At 52.3% G+C, this 21492-nt stretch overlaps 1 protein-coding gene across 2 annotated transcripts; it reads left to right on the top strand.

The window, feature by feature from the left end:
• The first annotated feature begins 1658 nt into the window (after positions 1-1658).
• On the top strand, positions 1659-20667 carry F10 (coagulation factor X). 2 transcript variants are annotated; one of them, XM_029210414.1, is made up of 8 exons: positions 1659-1812; positions 3614-3774; positions 12278-12302; positions 13274-13387; positions 14721-14852; positions 16724-16965; positions 18981-19098; positions 19896-20580. In XM_029210414.1, the coding sequence occupies exons 1-8, from the start codon at positions 1743-1745 to the stop codon at positions 20474-20476; spliced, it is 1443 nt and encodes a 480-aa protein (XP_029066247.1). In that variant the 5' UTR covers positions 1659-1742; the 3' UTR covers positions 20477-20580. The 2 variants fall into 2 exon arrangements, with proteins under 2 accessions (XP_029066247.1, XP_029066248.1); XM_029210415.1 differs by lacking the exons at positions 1659-1812; positions 3614-3774; positions 12278-12302 and adding an exon at positions 5039-5740 and having other exon boundaries at positions 19896-20667.
• Positions 20668-21492: the final 825 nt, after the last annotated feature.

The following is a 21492-nucleotide window of genomic DNA, read 5'->3' as shown; positions in this document are numbered from 1 at the left end:
GGCAAGGCCACCCCGCGGGCGCCCACCTCCTCAGGACTCGCCCGTCCCGGCCTGGGGCGCCGTGCTTGAAGTGCCAGACGTGCTCTGGTGGACAGTCCAGCCTGTCGAGTAACCAGGGCTCCGCAAGCCTGGCCACGTGCTCACCATCTGAGCCTTTACAGAAACACTTTGCTACCCCATCAGGTGGTGGTTTCTGGGCTTCCCGCCGGGCACACGTCGAGAGCTCTGACCTTGGGCCAGACCTCCTGGGGTGGCTCTGGCTCTGGCCCCCTCAGAGGCACCACCAACCCTCTCCGCCCCTCGTTTCGTCTACATGATGAGGCCCGCTGCCATGCTTGTCATGAGGATGAAACGGGTGCAGGTAAAATGAGGCACTGGGAGGACAGGCCACCTGGCCAAGGCCAGGAAAGCCGACGTGCAAATGTCCAGCTGCCCCCGGCCCACAGCTCAGGCTGCAGACGCTCGAGGAATTCTGCAACCAAAACGCCCGAGGTCTCCAGAGGCCCTGAGCCCAGTGGGCCTCTTGTTTCTTCCTGGAAATGAAAACTGGCCGGACTCCTCTTCCTGGGAAGAAAAGGGGATGTGGGGTTCAAGGGGCCAAGCCAGGAGCCCACTCAGACCCACAGGGGTTCAGCAGGTCATGGGGGGGGCTGCTGGCTCTGCCCTGCTTTCCCCGGCCTCACTGCTGCGGTGGGCGCAGTGCCAGGCCACGCCGCAGTGCATCACCTGCACGGACCATCTCCCCTCACCAGGCGCGGGGAATCCAGTCTCGCCCCACACGCCCAGCAGTGCAGAGACAGGGCAGCACAGAGACCAGGCGAGCCAGGCCCAGGGACCAGGCTCTGCACATCACACTGACCACCCTGCGAAAGACCAGCCTGGCCTGGGCGCCCAGCAGGAGCGTTCTGGGACACCACCGATTCGTTCAGTCCACTGGTGTTTACTGAGTACCTACTGTGTGCCAGACACCCCTCTCCGTGCTGGACAGAGCAGCGAACAAGCCAAGCGACCAGGGTGTCATATGTGGGAAGCATCAGGTGTGCTCGGCGCGTGGAACACAGCACAACCCCCTCATCTCCCAGCACAAGCACTCACCCCACCAGCAGTTCCCAGGCCTCTTCCTCCAGAGCCTGACTCTGCTGCAGAGCCCCGGTCAGCTGAGAAGCTCAGGCCATGTCCCACACCTGCCACTCCAGGGAGGGGAGGTTCCTGGCTGGCAGATCGGCCCAGGGGCCCGTGTGGTGCACACACCTCCCACCCAGCGTGGGCAGAAAGCCCCGGGTCCTAACCCCGCGTCCACCACACACGGCCATGGACTAACGCTCCACCTCTCTCTAAACCTGTCCTAGAGAAAAGATGGGCAAATGATACTTGGCTTTTATCGTGGTTGTGAGAACAAAAACAGAGCTAGACATAAACGTCTGAAAACTATACAATGACGTTTTTTTCTCTCTCAGAACAAAGAGCTCCTGTGCCCACAGCAGGCCCCCCGGACACGGTTCCTGACAAGGACGAGGTCGGGCCAGGACCTCCCCACGCTACACAGGCCAGGGTGACCATGCCCTCAGTGCGGTCGCCTGCCCCTAACCTCCCCCCACCTCCCCTGCCACCGGGCAGGCCCAGGCTCCAATCAGGAGGCTGTGATAAACAGAAGGACACCCAGCCACCCTCCGGCCAGGGTGAGTGAACCTTGCTCCAGAGGCCTGTCACGGCGGGGACGGAGTGCTGTCCTCGGCCACACCATGGCGAGCTGGCTGTGCTTCTTCCTTCTCGGCGCCTCCCTGGCTGGCCTCCTGCTGCCGGGGGCAAGTGGTAAGTGCCCCTCACCCTGCAGACTGCAGGGGTGGCCCTGGGGAGGAGGAGAGAGGGTGAGGGGTCAGGGCGATGCCCCTGAACTTCCACAGTGTGGAGAGTGGGTGCCCACCCCCTGTGGGAGGCTGGCACGAGAGCCTGGCTTGGTGGTTTCAGCCAAGCGTATCTTAGGGCCAGGTGTGCCTCCCTGTGGGTGGAGAGTCAGACCGCAGATCACAGATCACAAAGACAGACAGAAACATGGGCAGAGAAGGAGGGAGAGAGACAGAGACAGAGAGGGAGGGAGATGGAGGAAGGGGGAGGGGGGCAGTGGCAGAGACAGAGAGAAGCCCCCTTCCTCTGCCAGAGCAAACTGCGAGCACAGAGGCTAGGGGGTCACAGGCAGAGAGGAGCTTCCATGGCAGGGAAGAGGATGACAGCCAGTGCCACCACCCTCAGGCTGGCTCCGCCAGGGGGCTCTAGGCTTTCTGGGACTCCAGACCTGTCCAAGAGACGAAGCCAGAAAGGACAGAGCAGAGTGGAGGCAGCCCCGGGGGCCTGTCTGCATGTTTGCACTCTGGGTGACGTGGAAGTTCAGGGGCCCAGGCACGTGGGAGAAGGAAAGGGTGAAAAGTGAGAAAGAGAAACAAACCAAACGGGGGGGGGGGGGCGGGGACCAGGTAGGGGAAGGAGGGAGGGGAGGAATGGGTGTGTGGCTTGTATTTCAAAGCAAGCGCTCCCTGGAGGAGCAGGTGTTTGGAATAATGGAGGATGGGCCCACAACAGAACAAACGTGGGCCTGGCCTTGCTGGGAAAACATAGGTGCCACTAAAAGAAATGGGGAATTTGGAAGGGAAAGTAGCTTGAGGTAGGATCGAGTGAACACTCGGAGTTCTATACACTCTTTAAAACAACTCTAAGAAGTAGGTATCTAATTCCCACTTGCCAATATTCAGTAGTAGGCGACCAAGATGCATTTGCCACTCAAGACAGTTCGATTCTGCAGTCCTGTTTTTTAGTTTCAGACATGGGGAGTCTGGAGTTCTGATGTGAGGGCAGACATCCATCGCTGTGAGAGAGCTGAAAACACAGAGCTCACGATGGAAGTTGGGACTAGAAATACCAACTTGGAGAGTCATCTTCCTTATGGTGAGACTCTCAATTCCCCAGCAGAAAAGAGGCAGAGAGCAGGGCAGAGCGCCAAGAAAAGGACCTGAGGGCCTCCCACAGCACAGTGAAAAGGGGAAGAGGAGTGGGTGAGACCGGGGAGACCCAGGCAGCTCGGAAGGGACTACTGAGGGGAGAGGGGAGAGATCCCTGATGGGGGAGATCTCTGAGCCAGCACACTTTAACTGGCAGGTCAATTTAGTGGGCTTTTTTTTTTTTTTTTTTAATGAAACAGGACAGAAGTAGAAAATTTTGTCACAAGTACTGTTTTGTAGAAAATAATAGTAAGCGCTATTTCTTGAAACTTTGTTTTACTCTTGTGTACGTGTGTCCTGGGACTTGAAACAAATCATACTTCTAATTGTAGATCGTGCAAAACCGTGTCACCTCCCCACCTAACGCAGAGCTGAGACCTTGAAGGGTGGGGAGGGGGCGCGGAGGGAAACAGCTGAGCCACAGAACGGAGTGGAAGGCCAGGGGAGGCAAGAGGGACCGAAGGGCGAGCTCCAGAAGGAGGGCTCGGGTCTCAGCGCGGGGCCGGGTGTGCGCGTGCAGGACGGGGCAGGCGTCTGACCCGTCACTCGCGGGGGCGGGGGTGGCCCGAGGACGGGACCGCATGTGGGCAAGCACGTGACAGCCGCGTTCCCCACCACAGTGTTCCTGCCCCGGGACCAGGCCCACAGCGTCCTGCAGAGAGTCCGCAGGGCCAACTCGTTTTTGGAGGAGGTGAAGAAGGGAAACCTGGAAAGGGAGTGCCTAGAGGAGGCCTGCTCGTATGAGGAGGCCCGCGAGGTCTTCGAGGACACGGAGAAGACGGTAAGGGGCGGCGCGGCCAGGACGCACTTACAGGGCTGCGGGGGCTTCTGAAGCGCTGTCAGGTCCACCTTAAAACGCAAAATGTTTATCTAAAAACGCGCTGTCGGCCTCGGCAGTGCACAAGGACCCCAGGCCCCGGCGCTTCGCCCACTCAGCCGCCGCCATACTCGCCAAAGGGCTCTGGTCCTGAGACCGCAGGGTGGGTCGGTGCGCAGGCGCAGGACGAACGCGGCGTCGAGGCCCCGTTCTGTGCCTGCGCAGCAGCGGCGGCGGCGGCGGCGGCGGCGGCGGCGGCGGCGGCGGCGCGAAAGCACCCGCCCCTCCCCGGAAGAGGTGGGGCCTACGATGCTGCCCCGGAAGTTTCTGAGGTCCGTTAGCCACCTCCCGTCGTGCTGTCGTGTGGCACTTTGCGTCAGGCCGTGGCGCGGCTTGGCTGCGGTGCAGGGGCCGAGGTGGAGGTGGACGGCCGCGAGCCAAAACTGAGCAACCGCGAGCTGAAGACGCCTGAAGGCTGAGGAGAAAGTGGCGGAGAAGGAGGCCAAGCAGGAGCCCACGAGAGACAGCCTGGCCGCAGATGGCGGACCTGTCCACACCTCGCAGAGCGGGCCCGTCCACACCACGGGCCCGCAGTGGAGTGTCCAGCGGAGTCTGGGCGCTGGGGGACCCGTGCCACACAGGCTCATGTAGACTCCCGCCTGCTCGCGGCAGCCTGGACGCCACCGGCCTGGCTCACCTTACAGGTGGCAGAAGAGCTGTGCCCTTGGAGGACAGGTCCACTTGCAAGCCATGGCTGAGTGGAGAAATGTTCAGTCGGAAGAAGAATTTACTCAAGTCTACAGCAGACTGCCTTGTGGAGTCCAGAGAATCCTGGGAAGAACGAGGAGCAGAGCCGAGAGTCCCTCAGCTCCACAGACTTGCATTACTGTCTTCTTGCTTCCACGGGCACCTCATCCCCCTTTGGCCGAAAGGCGAGGAAAGGCGGTATCATCGGAGATTCTGACTCCAGCCAGAGTGACTTTGTGAGGAAGAAGTGTGTCCCGCACGCCAAGATGATCACGTGTAGAATAAGTTTCTTGGAAGAGTTGGGGTTCCTAGATGAACTTCCCATGCTGAATGCCGCTTCACGGGGAGCTGTGACCAAGCTTTCCATCACCTGGCACAGCAAGTTGGACATGAACTACGTGTAAGAACTGCTCCAGAACTCCAACTGTAAAATGCTGGTAGTTGGTGGCATTGACTGCGTTTGTGATGTTGGATGCCAGTTCCAGACGGTTTGACTCGAACTCACCACTCGTGAGTTTTACCTGGCCGATTATGATCTCGTGAAATCATGGATATCATATCAGGGATGCTGAACATGTTATGGGCAGTTACAAGACCACCCACCACCCAGTCAGCCCAGCAGGCCAAACCCATGAGATGGACTCCACCCCACCCTTCTGGAGAATGAGCACAATAGAAGGGCTCAAGAAAAACCTGGGAGTGAAGCTGCCGGAAACTAACCTCTTCAGAACGGAAGAGACTGAAAAAATTATTGATCACATCTGTGTCGCAAAAACTGCTGAATGTCCTCAACCTTAGACCACGGGCAGACTCCTTGCTAAACTTGTCAGAGTCCCTGAAAGTGGCTTGCAGCAGTGACCCACTCATCGGTGATCGCCCACAGATAACAGCCAGACAGAATGCTCTGGGTCTCACAGAGCAGATTGAGCTGCTTGTCATGAGGAGGGAAGTGTGCAGTGCTTACACTGGGTTACATAGTCCCAAACAGCAGCCAGAGGCTTTTAAACAACAGGCCAGAGCCACCAACGAGGATGATGTTCATAGATGAAAACTTCTATACCGCCTGGAATCCAGGCTGCCCCCCCATCTGGCTGTGGCATGGACATTGGCTGCATCACCGTGTTTCTCACAGTCTATGGTAACATCAAGGAAGTACTTCTGTTTCCTGCCATGAGACCTGAAGGTAAGGAGAATGTGGCAACCACTGATACACTGAAAAGCACAATAGTTGGCACTTCTGTCTAGAAAATAATAATTGGTAAGTTGTATGACTCAGACATCTTTGCATTCCTGCAAAAGGTCAAGGTCTGCAAGGGAATTCTTGTGTTGCTATCCATTTGACTACCGTAGTTCATTTCAGCCACCAGAAGAGAGAAGAGGAATTAAGAATTCATTTTTACTCCTTGTTACCAAGTGAATGATTTATCTCTTTTAAAAAGTTATTCATAATTTCAGGAACTGTTTTTATTTTTAAAATGTTCCTTTAATTCACGTACACTTAACAGTTTTTTTAAACTATAAAAATAATTGTAGTGCCAAGTTCATGTTCTGCCTTTTTCCTAAGCATCATTTCCCAAACACTCTTCCTTACTTCCTTAGAACTACCATACTTATAATTTTAAAGAGCTAAGTTGTTTGTTTGTTTGTTTGTTTGTTTTGGCCATGCTGCACAGCTTGTGGGATCTTAGTTCCCCAAACAGGGTTTGAACCCACGCACTCAGCAGTGAAAGTTCAGAGTCCTAACCACCGGACCGCCAGGGAATTCTCTAAATAATCCACGTGTCAAAGAAGAAGTCTCAAGGGAAGCTAGAAAATACTTCTGGACTTCCCTGGTGGTGTAGTGGTAAAGAATCCACCTTCCAGTGCAGGGGACGTGGGTTTGATCCCTGGTTGGGGAACTAAGGTCCCACATGCTATGGGCCAGCTAAGCCCATGCGCCACAACTACTGAGCCCACGCGCCTCAACTAGAGAGCCCACATGCTGTAAACTACAGAGCCCACATGCTCTGGAGCCCGTGCGCCACAACTAGAGAGAGAAAACCCACACGACACAACTAGAGAGAAGCCCGCGCACCGCAACGAAAGATCCCGCATGCTGTGACAAGGATCCCGTGTGCCGCAAGTAAGACCCAACACAGCCAAAAATAAAAATATATATAAATAATTTTTTTGAAAAAAGAAAAGAAAATACTCTCAGCTGAACAAAAATGAATATATAACATACAAAATCTGTGAGATGCAGCTAAACAGTGCTTATTGGGAAATTTATAGCATGAAATGTTTTTATAGGAAAAGAAGTTCTCAAATTGATAATCTAAGCTTCCACCTTAAGACACACAGACAAAAAAAAGGCAAAATAAATTCAAAAGAGGACAAATCAATAAAATTGAAGAAATAATTTGAAATAATAGAGAAAATCAGTAAAACTGATAAAATTTAACAAGATTGGCAAAAAAAAGCACATGAATTGTATCAGGAATGAAAGAAGAGATATTACTACAGACCCTGCATATGTTAAAAGGATAATAAGAGAATACAATGAACAACTCCATGCACAAATTTGGATGGAATTTCACAGTTTGGATGAAATGGACCAATTCCTCAAAACCATGAATTACCAAAACACATAGTACAACAGAGATATCTGCAAATTCAACTTCTTAGTTAAAAACCTTCTGTAAAGGAAATGTCCAGGTCCAGGCTGTGTCACTGGTGAGTTTTACCAAACATTTAAAGAAGAAATAACACCAATTCTGTGTAATCTCTTCTAGAAACGAAAAGGGAACACTTTTAAGTTTGTTTTCTATCAGCATTGCCCTGATGCCAAAACCCACAAAAACAGAAGAAAGAGAAAAAGAGGGAAGAAGGGAGGGAGGAAGGTAGAAAGAAAGAAAGCTATATAACAACATTTCTCATGAACCTCTTATAAAAATTCTCAACAAATTATTAGCAAATTGAATAAAGCAATATATGTTAAAAAAGAAGAATACACAATGACCAAGTGGGTTTATCTGGGGCACACAAGGCTGGCTCAGTATTTGAAAATCAATAGTGTAATCCACCAGTTTAAAGAAGAAAAATCCACATAATCATATCAACTGATAGAGAAAAAGCACCTGACAAGATTCAACATCCATTCATGATAAAAAACCTTTCAGTGATTTCCCTGGTGGTCCAGTGAGTAAGACTCTGTGCTCCCAATGCAGGGGGCAGGGATTTGATCCCTGGTAGGGTTATGAGATCATGCACGCGTGCCGCAACTAAAAGATCCCACATGCCGCAACGAAGACCCAGTGCAGCCAAAAATAAATAAATATTTAAAAATAAATATTTTTAAATAAGTAAATAAAACAGTTATTTAAAAAGAAACCTTTCAGCAAACTACAATTAAAAGGGAACTTCTTCAACATGATAAGGATTATTAACAAGGAACCTACAACTGATATCATGGTGAAAACTGAATGCTTTCCCTCTAATACTGGGAAAAAGGCAAGGATGTCCATTTCTAATACTCCCAATTCAACATTGTACTGGAAACCCTAGCCATAAGGAAGGTATAACAATAAACCAAGATAAAGACATAAAACTCCCTATTTGCAAGTAACATGATTATCTACATAGAAAATCCCATGGAATCTGGAAAAAATACTCCTAAAATGTATGTGTCTAGCGAGGTCACAGAATACAAGGTCAGCACACAAATATTAATTGTATTTCTGTGTAGTAGTAATGTGCAGTTAGAAACAAACAAAAAAATTAATGCCACTTACTGTTGCTCCAAAGAAAAATATCTATGTGTAAATCTAATAAAACACGACCTATATGCTGAAATCTGCAAAACGCTAACGAAAGGAAGAGGACCTAAATAAATAGACATAGAATGTTCATGGTTTGAAAGTCATAACATATTAAAATATTGACTCTTCCCAATTTGATATATAGATTTAATGCAGTGCCAAACTTCCATCAGATAAAGACAAGTTGATTCAATATTTGTAATATGGAAAAACAAAGGAATTAGAATAGCTAAAACAATTTTGAGAAAGAAGATAAAATTGGAGGAATCACACTACCTGATTTAAAGACTTACTGTAAATCTACATTAATCATAGAGATAAGGGACTTGCTTGGTGGCGCGGTGGTTAAGAATCCGCCTGCCAGTGCAGGGGACACAGGTTCAATCCCTGGTCCCAGAAGATCCCACATGCCGCGGAGCAGCTAAGCCCATGAGCCACAACTACTGAGCCCGAGTGCTGCAACTAGCCTGTGTGCCTAGAGTCCATGCTCCGCAACAAGAGAAACCACTGCAGTGAGAAGCCCATGCACTGCAACGAAGAGTAGCCCCTGCTCCCCACAACTAGAGAAAGCCCGCGCACAGCAATGAAGACCCAAAGCAGCCAAAAATAAATAAATAAATAAATAAATAAAATCGTAGCGATATTGATGTGTGGTATTGGTAAAGGGATAAACACACAGATCAAAAGAACAGAATAGAAAGTCCATAAATAGACCCATGCAAATATGGCCAGTTGATTTTTTTTTAATATTTATTTAGGCTGTGCCGGGTCTTATTGCAGCATGCGGGATCTTCGTTGCCGCACGCGGGATCTTTAGTTGCAGTATGCATGCGGGATCTTTAGTTGTGGCATGCATGCGGGATCTAGTTCCTCTACCAGGGATCGAACCTGAGCCCCCTGCATTGGGAGCACAGAGTCTTACCCACTGGACCACTGGGGAAGTCCTTGGCCAATTGATTTTGACAAGGATGCATAAGCATTTCAATAGAAAAAGAATTCTCTTTTTCAATAAATGGTATTGGAATAATTCTACATCTGTATGCAAAAAAAGGTCAGCTTTGACCTAAACCTCACAACTATACAAATATTATCTCAAAATGGACCATATAGCTCTAAAGATAAAACAGGAAACTTTTAGGAGAAAATTTTCATGACAGAAAGTTAAGTTAGGCAAAAATTCTTAGACGTGACACCAAAAGTATAATCCATAAAAAGTATATAGATAAATTAGACTTATTCTAAATTTAAAACTTTTGCTCTGTGAAAAACATTAAGAGAATGAAAATACAAGCTATTGACTAAGAAAATATTTGCAAATCACATATCTGCCAAAAGTTTTGTGGTCAGAATATATAAAGAACCCTCACAAGTCAACAGAAGAAAATAAACAACCCAATTAAATACAGTGAGTTAAAGATTTCAACAGACACTTCAGCAAAGAGGATACATGGATGGCAAATAAGCATACGAGAAGATATTCAATATTATTAGCCATTATAGAAATGCAGATTAAAACCATGATGAGGGACTTCCTGGTGGTCCAGTAGTTAAGACTCCATGCTTCCACTGCAGGGGGCATGAGTGCGATCCCTGGCCAGGGAACTGAGGTCCCACATGCCGCAAGGTGCGCCCCCCCCCAAAAAAAAAAAAAAAACCCACAACGAGATGCCACTAGACACCTAGAATAAAAACCAAGTGCTGGTGAAGATGTGGAGCGACCACAGCTCATACATTGCTGTGGGCACGCAAAATGGTACAGCCAGTCTGAAAACCAGTTTGACAGTTTCTTATAAAGTTACCATGTGACTCAGCAATCCCATTCTTGGGTATTTACTGTAGAGAATTGAAAACTTTTTCAACAAAACCTGTACATAAATGTTTATAGCAACTCTATTCATAATTGCCGAAAACTAGAAACAGTACAAATGTCCTTTGTTGGGTGAATGGATAAACAAAGCGTGGTTCGCCACACAGTGGGGCACTGCTCATCCGTGAATGAGCACAAACGATCGACATGCACAGTAACCCGAATGCATTTCAGGTTCAGAGGCACTAGAATGAAGGAAGCTAGGTTCACAAGGTTACATCACGTATGAGTCCATTTACAGGACATTCTCAAGACGTCATGACTGTAGTGACGCAGAGCAGACTCGTGCTGGGCATTCGGAGCGGGGGTGGCCAGTGGCTGGCAAGGTTGGGGGAGATGGAGCTGTTCTGCGTCTCGGTTGTGGCGGTGATTATACAAATCTATACATGTGTTGGCTTTTATAGAATTGTACACCAAAGTCAGTTTTACTGTGTGATAAATTTTTAAATAAAAAATTTAAAAGACAGTGTAGTCATTTCTTAGGCCTTCTGTAACAAAGCACCCCAAACTGGATGTCTTAAAACAACAGAAATTTACTCTCTCACAGTTCTGGAGACCACAAGTCGAAACCAAAGTGTCACCAGGCTTGGTTCCTTCTGGAAGGTCTGAGGGAGGATCTGTTCCATCCTCTCGCCCAGCTTCTGGGGGCGACCAGCAGCCCTTGCTGTTCCTTGGCCGGTAGATACATCACTCCACTCTCTGCCTGCACCTTCACACAGCCTTCTCTCTGTGTGGCCTGTGTGATATTTTATGTCTCTTGTAAGGACACTCTCATTGATTGGGGGTCCACCCTAATCCAGTACGAGCTGTTCTCGATCCATAACTTATTTACATCTGCAAAGACCCTCTTTCCATTAAAGTCAAATTCTGAGGTTGCACCTAAGTTGGGGCCGGGGAGTAGGGGAGACACTAATTAACCTACTATAGATAGAGAAAAATTGTTTTAAGACTATGAACATTTCTTTTCAGTGTTACATAGGCTCTTGATGCCCTATTTTAAACTAATTACCAATTATCTTTTTTTTCAAGTAACATAATGATTATTCTCCAAGCATCTGATCCTGTTTTGAATCTTTGACCCAGGTATCTTAATGTAAAACCACTTTATTGATTGGCTTGGGGGTAGCAAATAGAGCAAACCATTTTTGGTACAATCCATTTCTTGGTAATTAATTTGAAAATAAATTTTCAATATTTAATAAAGTGCAATTAAGATGATCGAGCATGTCATCTGGGAAACATTTTGTAATATTAAATGATTCATATTAATCTTAAATTGATATACATGTAGGTCTAGATGTAATATGTGTGAAGTATAACACTGATTCTTCATATAAAAGCCTGGATATAGGTATTGATTTAAGAGATAGTAAAAAATTATATGATAATGTTGTATATGATGAAATTAGAATACTTTGTCTTAGAATTACAATTATTTGTCATTATGAATTTATTACAGTGTTTGCATGTGATACATAAAGTGTACGGTTTGCTTCTGAATCTAAGCAATTACTTTAGAGATTTTACTTCAGTTGCTGTTGTCTCAGCACAGTTTCTCCAAACTGAGATTAGTGAAAAACAAACAAATAAAACCTATATAGAAACTTTTGTGGTTCAAGAAAAGTAATCTAATTTCGAATTACTTAACAGTTGAAGCAAATAATGTGAAAATCTTGATTGTGATCATACCGTTAGTGATTTTGCTAGGATGAAAGTTAGAAAAGTACATTTAATATTACAAAATGTTTCCCAGATGCCATGTTCAACTGTGTGAGCAGGCAAGAAAATGGACGCTAGGCTGTATTGGGATATGATCATTTATTACACAAACATGTATTGTATTAAAAAAAAAAAAGATGAATGAAGCCACAGCTTTACAAATGCAGGAGATCTGAAAACATTTCCCTTTCAGGTTGAATAGTTCTAGGGCATTTTGTTCCAGAAAATGACCTCTGCTTGGGAAATAGCCTATTCGCTTGAGTTACTAGATTGTCGCTGTTATTGGTGTAAAATGTCTCTTTTCCATAATGCATTTAAAATTTTTTTTCCCTTTTAGAATGAATTCTGGAATATATACAAAGGTGAGATGTCTTCTGTTTCAGTCTTGAGTGAGAGGGGTTCATCAGGGTATTTAAATCGGGAGAGACTGTATTCAAACTTTGAAGATTTTCCTGAATTTCCTTTCTGCTCCTGTTTAAGTTTTACTTATCTAAGACTTTTCCCCTCTGAGTGTTTCCATAATAGTGATCGTAAAATAGTTTTTTATAGTAGCTTTATACTAATTCTAGTTTTGTTACTTATATACATTTAAATCGGTTCATTCCCATTTGAGGATACCAAATTCCATGATAATTTTTTTAAACCCAAGTATATTAGGTAGAAACAAAAAATAGGAGTCTGAAACACTGGGTCCTCTCATAAGGTAACCACCTTGATTTAATGCTTATAGCGTCTGAAATGGTATTTATCATAACTAATGTTTTCATTCTGGTAACAGTATTCAGGTTTCTCAGAATGACAACTGGACCTGTCTCTAAATTGTATTGTACAAATGCCCCAAGAAATGTGAAGTCCCATATTAGTGCTGTACAGGAACTTTTCCTTCTCCTTTTACACCCAAACCATTGGAAATAGGAACCGTCTTGTCGATGCCCAGCCCAGAAACAAGTGTCCAGCCATCACTTATCCTCCCTCCTTCCAGCTGACCCCATGTGGTCACCAGCACAGGGCTCCGCTCTGTGATGGATAAACGTTGTCAGTGATTGTAAAAACACGGTCAGAGGTCTCAGCAAAAATTGGAAAACTCAGTCAGCAATCCAGCTAGATAGAGGTATCATGTGCACGTAGCCACAAAGCTTGGGGGGGGGGGGGGGGCGGGGGGGGGGCAGTGGTAACGAAGTCCAGACAGGACAGCTTGTTTACAGGAAAACAGGAAGAATCCCAGGTTCATTCAAGTTAGCTGAGAACCAGGCGCCAGAATCAACCAGCAAAATCGTTTCCACGATGAGGGGAATTGCCTGCAAGCTGTGGTTTCCAAATGTTTTCTGCGCAGATGGTGACCAGTGTGAAAGCCGTCCTTGCCTGAATCAGGGCATATGTAAAGATGGCCTCGGGGAATACACATGCACCTGTTTGGAAGGATTTGAAGGCCAAAACTGTGAATCACGTGAGTTCCTCTTCTTGGTGGACCTTCAGGTCAGAGCCCCCTGCCGAGGCCAGGTGGGAATGCGGGAAGAAGCTAGAGGCCCAGGGAAACCCTCTTCGGTCACGTGGGCTTCAGCCTGTGCTCCGTGAGGCTGTGCCGCTGCAGGCAGCGGAACACGAGTCAGAGTCCCCAGCGTGGAGGACGGGATACCAGGCACTCCTCTGCCCCTCTGAGGAGCGGCTGTGGAACGAACGTTCCCGAAGGGTGGGGCCCCTTCACCTGGAAACGAGAACCGACGTTTCTTTCCTCGGAGGAGGATGTTTCTCCTGCTTGTCAGCATCCTGGAAATTCGTGCGAATGTCAGTGCTGAATGATCAGGATTGTCCAATTCTATAACATTATTATATAAACATTTGGTACAATTAATTCTGCGTGGAAAAACCACTGAGTTTTCCTGATACAGTGATTAACTTTTAATAAAAATTAGGTTAGAATTAGGCCAGTTTCTCCCTGAGGAGAAAAATTCAAGCTTCTTTTTAAATTTCTTAATCTTTAATCTTCAGAGCATGCTCTTCGATTGGATACTTCTGAGTTTTCCCCAGTGGGAGTATCAGTCGTGCACCCTTCCATCCACCGTCCAGAGCAGCTTCCCCAAATACCGTTTTGCTGACGCTGGGGCTGTCAGGAATGTTTTCTAAAATGTCTTTAATGTTTGCCCCGTAACTATTCTTTCATCAAAACCCAGTGGCGAAATGTAAAGTCAGCTGCCAGGGCGGCATGACTGGTGAGTCTGGGGCCTGATGTCCGGTGCACGTTGGCACAGTCCGGAGGTGAGGGCCCCTGTGCCCGGTGCCTCGCGGGACCTGGACAGCGCTCCTGGGGGCTGGGTGGTCTCCACCCCTTTACAAGGGACGCGACAGGCCGTGGGGTTTAAATAACGTGCCCCAATCACACAGCTGGAGACCGACGGCCAACTGGGAGCTGGCCTGAGTCCGGGACGTGGCTACCACCCCTCCTTCCCGCCGCACGGGAGCCAGACCCCTGTCTGGGGATGGACCCCAGGTGCTTTATGCCACGGGGGACTGAGGCCTCAGAGTGGACGCCGTGGTCTACTCTCGGCTCGGCCTGAGCTCCCACCTCGCTGGCCAGCGCCGCCACTCCCTTCTTAGGGCTGAACTTGAGACCCTCCAGCCTCCAGGCCTTCCCTGGGCTTGTGTGGGCTCCCTGGCCCCCGGGGCCCCACGTGGGCAGGGGAGGGGCCTGCCCGGGGCGCCGGCTGGTGGGCACCGTGGCACCGGCGGGTGACGGCACGTCCCGGGAGGGCCGCACCCTCAGCTTCCCGGCTCTTCCGCAGCCACGCGTGAGCTCTGCAGCCTGGACAACGGGGGCTGTGACCAGTTCTGCAGGGAGGAGCGGAGCGCGGTGCTGTGCTCGTGCGCCAGCGGGTACGACCTGGGCGACGACGGCAAGTCCTGCGTCTCCACAGGTAGGAGGGGCGCAGGCTGGGCTCCCGGTGGGGCTCGTGGTTTGGAGACAGACCCACTGTTTCTGTGAACCGCCTGAGAAACGGGCCAGTGCTGTCAGCTCTCCTGGGGGCACGTGGAGCGTGAGGGTAACGCGTGGAGGTCTCTTTGCCCAGTGCCCGGCTCGCAGCAAATCCCAAGTGGCCACTTTGCAGCTGCCACGATGGTGTCCCTGTCCCTCTCGGAAGGGCAGGGTCTTGGGAGGCTGGAGTTTCAAGGGCCAGAGCCGTGGGCCGGCCGAGGAGCCGGGGAGGGGGTGCAGGGGCCAGAAGGGGAACCCAGGGCCCTCCAGCACCGTTTTGGGTTGTGTGGGTCCTGATGTTAACAGAAGATTTTTTCCGTGATAAAAGCCAGATGCCATGCATCTGGCCCAGAAGCTCACGGAGGGCTGAGTGAGGGCCTGGGTCCTGGGGGTCCTGGTGGTGGGAGAGGCCCCGTCTCACACCCCATGGGGAGTCCTGCCTGACCGGGACTCCTCTGCTGTGGGGCGGGGGCCGGCCGTGCCCCTCTCAACTCGGGCTCCTTCTTGGGGTGACCCCAGCTCCTCCTCCAGCAGGCCCCAGCTGGCCCGCAGCCTTGGCATTATCTGGGGTGGTGAGGAATGCAGAGTCCCGGGCCCACTGTAGAGGTGGGCATATTCCAGGGCAGTGGCAATTGTGTAAAATTAAATCTCTCAACAGGTAGAGGACAGTGAGATTTACATTTCTATTGGTAATGAGATTTTTTTTTTTTTTTTTTTTTTTGCGGTACACGAGCCTCTCACTGCTGTGGCCTCTCCCGTTGTGGAGCACAGGCTCCGGACGCGCAGGCTCAGCGGCCACGGCTCACGGGCCCAGCTGCTCCGTAGCATGTGGGATCTTCCCGGACCAGGGCACGAACCCATGTCCCCTGCATCGGCAGGCGGACTCTCAACCACTGTGCCACCAGGGAAGCCCCCCCAAAAATATTTTAATTGAAGTCATTGCTTGACATGCTTGCAAAATTTTTTTAATTCCAGGAATAATTACAGATCAATTTAAAATAAAGTTTGATGTTTGAAAATAAAATCAGGTAAACTACTTCCTGGTGCAGAAAGTTCTGTTCTAAGTCATGGACGAGCTGGTGCAGAACTTCAGGGCGCACTGATCACAAATGCTAAGGCAGAGGCGGCTGGCGTGGGGAGAGCTCTCCTCTGCGAGCGAGCGAGCGAGCACACTCCCAGCGCACCCGTGGGCCCTGCGGGGCAAGCGCCACCAGAACACACACGGGGGACGGCCTCAGATGTGCGGCCCCCAGCTCCCCTGCCTCTGTTCTGCTTCGCCCCCGCTCTGCCTCGGTTGCGTAGTTGGTAAGGATACGAAAGGGCGCTTTTTGGTCTTTCCTGGCCCCTCCCTTGCTTGGCGCTTGTAAGGGTTGCTGTCATCCTTCAGCTGTTCCTGACAAAGCTCCGCATGCCGCTCGTCCTGCCCAGAACACTTCTTTCTCTTCAGCGTTTCATTAGGAAATGTTTTCCAACACACAGCGGGGCTAAGAGAACTATAGGGGTTGAGCGCCCCAGCCCCCTGTCTGCCATCCTGGTCTCCACGTACCAGTCGTGTCCCCCGCAGCCCCACGGTCCTCTGCCCTGCCACAGCCACCCGACTTCCATAGGCGTCCCAGTAGACGCAGAGCCCCTTACGCGCGTCTGCACGCTGGCCGGCCAGAGGTCAGGGCTCCCACCCGCAGCCCAGCCCTAGCAGGACACAGGGCGCCCCACTCCCCCAGGGCCCGCTTCTCGGGCTCCTCCTCGGAGTGGCCTGCGTGGGCCCTGCAGGGAGGCCTCCGCGAGGCTAAGGCCCGACTGCCCTTCTTCCAGAGCCCTTCCCCTGCGGGAAGCACACCCGGGGACGCGGCAGGCGGTCGGCCGCCCACGGCAGCGGGGAGGCCCCTGAAGCAGGCGTGCCGGAGCAGTACGACCGCGGAGACCTGGGCCCCACCGAGAGCTCCCTCCACCTGCTGGGCCTCAACGGGGCAGAGCCCAGCCCCACGGAGGACGAGAGCCACCTGATCCGGATAGTGGGCGGGAGGAACTGCGAAGACGGGGAGTGCCCCTGGCAGGTAACCGCGCGCAGCTCAGCGTCCGGTGAGCTGGGTGGGGGCTGCCCCGCCGGGCACCCGGCCCACGCGGGCCCGCAGCAGACTTGAGTGGGCGGCGGCGGAAGGAGCCGAGGTTGAAGAGGCCGGGCCTCTGCCCTCTCTGCCCGGCCCCCGCTCCCACCCAGGCAGAGAAGGGGCTGAAGGGGCTCCAGCTCGGGTGGCAGCGGGGGGGGGGGGGGGGGGAGCGGGCCGGGCCGTGGGCGGAGGGCAGCTCCCCTGAGGCCTCTGCTTGCTCTTTGGTTCGACGGGAGGCGGAAAGAGTTGCTCTCCCTGTTTCATTTCTAATTTGGTAGATTTTTTTTACCCAAACACCCAAGTCCTAATGAGGCAGACGGTACCTTAGCAAAAAGTATTTCCATCTGTTTTCAAAGGTGAAAACTCACTCTTTGGTTGTTGATTTGGACTAAAGTTGCCAGACTTAGCAAATGAAAACACAGGTTTCCACTTAAATTTGAATTTCAGATAAACAATAAATAAGTTTTAATGTGAGTATGTCCCAAATATCACACGGGACACACACTGAAAATGATTTGCTATTTACTTGAGTCAGATTTAACTGGGGGCCTCTATTCTACCCAGAACCCTCACTTGGACTTTAAGTGTCCAAAGCCAAAATGCCTTCTCCTACAAGTAATATTCCCAGAGCTGCCGACATCCCTTAGGAATGACGTCAGCTGGCCCTCACCGGCTACAAGGCAGGTGTGCGCTTATCTGAATTATCACGAGCCCGAGCAAGGACACGCCAAAACCTAGTCACCATCCACGGAGAGCGTGTCGTGGGTCAGGGCTGCCTGGGTGTTGTGCGTGTGGGTCTGAAAGCGCCAGGGCCTCTTCTCTCACGTGTGGCATCACGACCTAGGAAGGGAGGTGAGCCCCCCGCCAAATCCCCACAATTCAAGTTGCTGCGTGAGAGGGCCAGGAACGTGGTACCTGTGGAGCATGTGAATTCCCACTGGGAAAGGAGGGCGGCTCCCCACAGGGCGGGGGCGGACACGGGGCTCTGAGAGGGGCTCGCATGGGGCTCTCCGGGGAGCGGGCAGGAGGAGCCTCACGGGAGGGTCCCCAGACTTGGCCAGTTGCCTCATGTCCGTTTCCAGGAAGGACGGTCAGTGTCCCAAGTCTTAGGAAGACTGACCCTCCTCACTTGTCCCACAAGTGGGGTTATGAGCTGATAAATTATGCAAAAACAAAAACAAAACATCACGACTTCATGCCAGTCATGAACGTCCTCCAAAGTTTTTTTAGAACTTGACATTGTTGAGAGTTTCATTAACCTGCCCCCTCTCAACCCATGGCTGTTGCTTAGAGAAGGGCGAGTCCCCAGAGAAGGGAAAGCAGAAAACGCTCTCTCGGCATCTGCCAGCCCAGCTCTTTGGGGAGAAGGAAAATAGGGGAAGGGTCTGTGCTCTCACTCACCCAGTCAGCACCCCATCCCGGTGGAGTGTTCCCCGCCCCACGTCCTGTCAGGAGCAGCCACGTGGATCCCAGGAACCGGCCTTGAATGGTAGCACCCACAGCCGCGGGAGGGGGTCCGGACGGTGGAAGCGTCCCCAGGCCCAGCGTAGCAAGTGTCTCGTCCAGAGCCTGGCGTCTGCCTGGTCTGGGGCCTAATTCACACCAGAGACAACAGACAGCAGTTCTTCTGCACATAGAGCTGCTGAGGGGCCTTCCGGGGCCAGGAAATACAGACGGGTAGGGGCTGGATCTGGGTGGGGAGAAGCCCCTCAGCTGTAGTGCTGGGCCCTCGGCAGGGCCGTGGGGTCCACGGTGGGCCCGCTCCAAGAACGGGCGGCGCAGGGCAGCACGGCCCCTGGGGGTGGGCGTGGGGCTGCGCTGGCCTGGTCCTCGTTCCAGCTCGAAGACCCCACGAGTCCTCCCGGGGGGCAGGCCCGCTGTGGTGGGGAGACGGGGAGGAGGCTTGGGCTAACGGTCTCAAAGTCAGGCTCCACCTGGCACCTCTGGCCCTCCCGTCGCAGGCTCTGCTCGTCAATGAGGAGAACGAGGGCTTCTGCGGGGGCACCATCCTGAGTGAGTTCTGTGTCCTCACCGCGGCCCACTGTCTCCTGCAGGCCAAGCGGTTCACGGTGAGGGTAGGTGAGTGCCGCTCACACCGTGCGGGGCCCCCGGGTTTCAGAGGCACTAGGACTGACAGGCTGGCCAGAAACGCTAGTTCAAATACTGAGGTCCTGAGGGGGAGAGGGAGGCCGGGGGACGAGGGGCGCCCCTGCCCCCTGCACGCAGGGTCCGCCGTGCCCTCTCCTCCGGGAAGTCCCCCAGAGCCCCCAGCCGTCTGAGCAGCCGCCACCACTGCCCCACATTTGCATCTGGGGGACTATTTCCTAACGTCCCCCTTCTCACCACACCCTAGAGCTGCTCCATGACAGTCCAGGGCGAGCCACGTGCCCGAGCCACGGCTGTAATGTCTAGCTTCCTAGTTACCTTATGTCTTCTAGTTTTAAAGTCCACAGGTGATACTCATTTCGGTAACACACCTCATTACCCAGTATAGCCAAAGTAGTGTCAGTTTGACCTGTAATTGGCTTGTAAAGTCCTCTTGAGGTATTTTGAGTTAGTTTTTCATTCTGAGATTTGGCACGCATGGCACATGTGGGTTCTGCTCAGTGCCCACTTGGCCCCGTGGCTGGGGGCAGGTCCGGCAGGCAGGACCCGGTGCCCAGCCCCACCCGCGGGCAGACCAGGGGAGGGTGGCCGCTGCCCCCGGCGGGGAAGCCGTAGGCTGTCACACTGGCCTCGCTCTAGTCGCCTGTATTTCACATTTCCTAGTGACCACGTGCCAATCTCTAAGCAGAAAAAAAGTGGAACTGCTTTAAAGCGTCAGTGACGTGCAGGGCCTCGCGGCCCCCAGCTGACGGCCACGTCCCCGTCCGCAGGCGACCGGGACACGGAGAAGGAGGAGGGCAACGAGATGGCACACGAGGTGGAGGTGACCGTGAAGCACAGCCGGTTCGTCAAGGAGACTTACGACTTCGACATCGCGGTGCTGCGGCTCAAGACGCCCATCAAGTTCCGCAGGAACGTGGCGCCCGCCTGCCTGCCGGAGAAGGACTGGGCCGAGGCCACGCTGCTGACCCAGAAGACGGGCGTCGTCAGTGGCTTCGGGCGCACGCACGAGCGGGGCCGCCTGTCGTCCACGCTCAGGATACTGGAGGTGCCCTACGTGGACAGGAACACCTGCAAGCTGTCCAGCAGCTTCACCATCACCTCCAACATGTTCTGCGCCGGCTACGACACGCAGCCCGAGGACGCCTGCCAGGGCGACAGCGGCGGCCCCCACGTCACCCGCTTCAGGGACACCTACTTCATCACTGGCATTGTCAGTTGGGGCGAAGGGTGCGCGCGGAAGGGGAAGTACGGCGTCTACACCAAGGTCACCAACTTCCTCAAGTGGATTGACAAGTCCATGAAAGCCGGGCTGGGGACAGGGGACGGGGGGGAGCCGCGCCCCCAGTGAAGCCCCCCACTGCCCCTCGCAGCCCCTGCCTCTCCCTCCTCTCAGCACCGGGGCTCTGAGCCGGCCTCCCTCCCCGCCGTGATTAGAGCTGGGTTGATTCCTTATCCTGCTTCTGTTTTTGCTCCACCGAAGTGGGAAATGAAGGTCCATTTGGAACCCGGGACCCTGCATTCCCGTCGCCAGCTGGGAGGTTTCAGGATTCGGGAAGTGCTACCCACATAGGATGGGCCAGGGCTCCCAGACCAAGTCTTAAAACTGAGGGGCCTTTTCTGTTCACAGCGCGTTTCTCTGTCCTGGAGGCCGCCAGCTGCCCCCCCGGCTGCTCACAACAGTACTGTGTAAACCAGCAGGGTTCTGGGAGCACAGGGGCGCCAGGCCAGCCCCCCTCCCCAGGGTCGGGTGGGGCTTCCCCACGCGTGCCCTCCTGGCCCCCAGTCACCTCCCAGGAGAGGCAGGCTCCCTGGGAAGGCAGGGCCCAGCAGGGCTCGTCGGCAGGGACATTTTAATGTTGACCTAAAGACCGACTCTCTACGTGGCTTCACGGCTGCGTCCCCGGGGGCCCCACCACATGGGCTGCAGAGCCACGGGCACGCCCCTGGGTGTGACTGTCGCCAGGCTGGGGCTCTGGAGTCTGCCTCTAGGCCACAGCCCAGAGCACGAACCCAGCTCTGGCTAGCCCCTGCCGCCCCCCTGCTACCCTGCTAGCGAGGTGTGTGCTGGGGGGCTGCAGGAGGGCCGCCCCTCCTCCAGTGGTCACAGCCCAGGTCGAGCCCTCCCGGCCGCACCAGCTCCAGGCCCTCAAGCCAAACAGCCAGGAAAAGCAGACATGCTTCTAGAAAAAGCAGTCACCTCAGACGGGACGTGCCATGTTTCCCGGTACCGTTTGCATTTTGCGTAACTTGGCTAAGCAAACTTTCAAACTTCCAGTACGAGAGCTCCCAAGGTCACTGGCTGGGCAGTTGCGTAAACAGGAGATCTGCACGTTTGCAAAAATCAATGCGAACGGGCTTCCCAGA

This window comes from Monodon monoceros, unplaced genomic scaffold (assembly GCF_005190385.1).
Source record: "Monodon monoceros isolate NGI ecotype Baffin Bay Population unplaced genomic scaffold, NGI_Narwhal_1 Super_Scaffold_8, whole genome shotgun sequence".
Taxonomy (NCBI): Eukaryota; Metazoa; Chordata; class Mammalia; order Artiodactyla; family Monodontidae; genus Monodon; species Monodon monoceros.
This window is presented reverse-complemented; position numbering and strand designations above follow the sequence as displayed.

Bases quoted from the DNA above. Each gene is read 5' to 3' on its own strand.
- F10 (XM_029210414.1), top strand. From the start codon at position 1,743: ATGGCGAGCTGGCTGTGCTTCTTCCTTCTCGGCGCCTCCCTGGCTGGC. The intron at 13,388-14,720 runs GTGAGTTCCTCT...GCTCTTCCGCAG, and splicing joins AGGCCAAAACTGTGAATCAC to CCACGCGTGAGCTCTGCAGC. The intron at 19,099-19,895 runs GTGAGTGCCGCT...CCCCGTCCGCAG, and splicing joins GCGGTTCACGGTGAGGGTAG to GCGACCGGGACACGGAGAAG.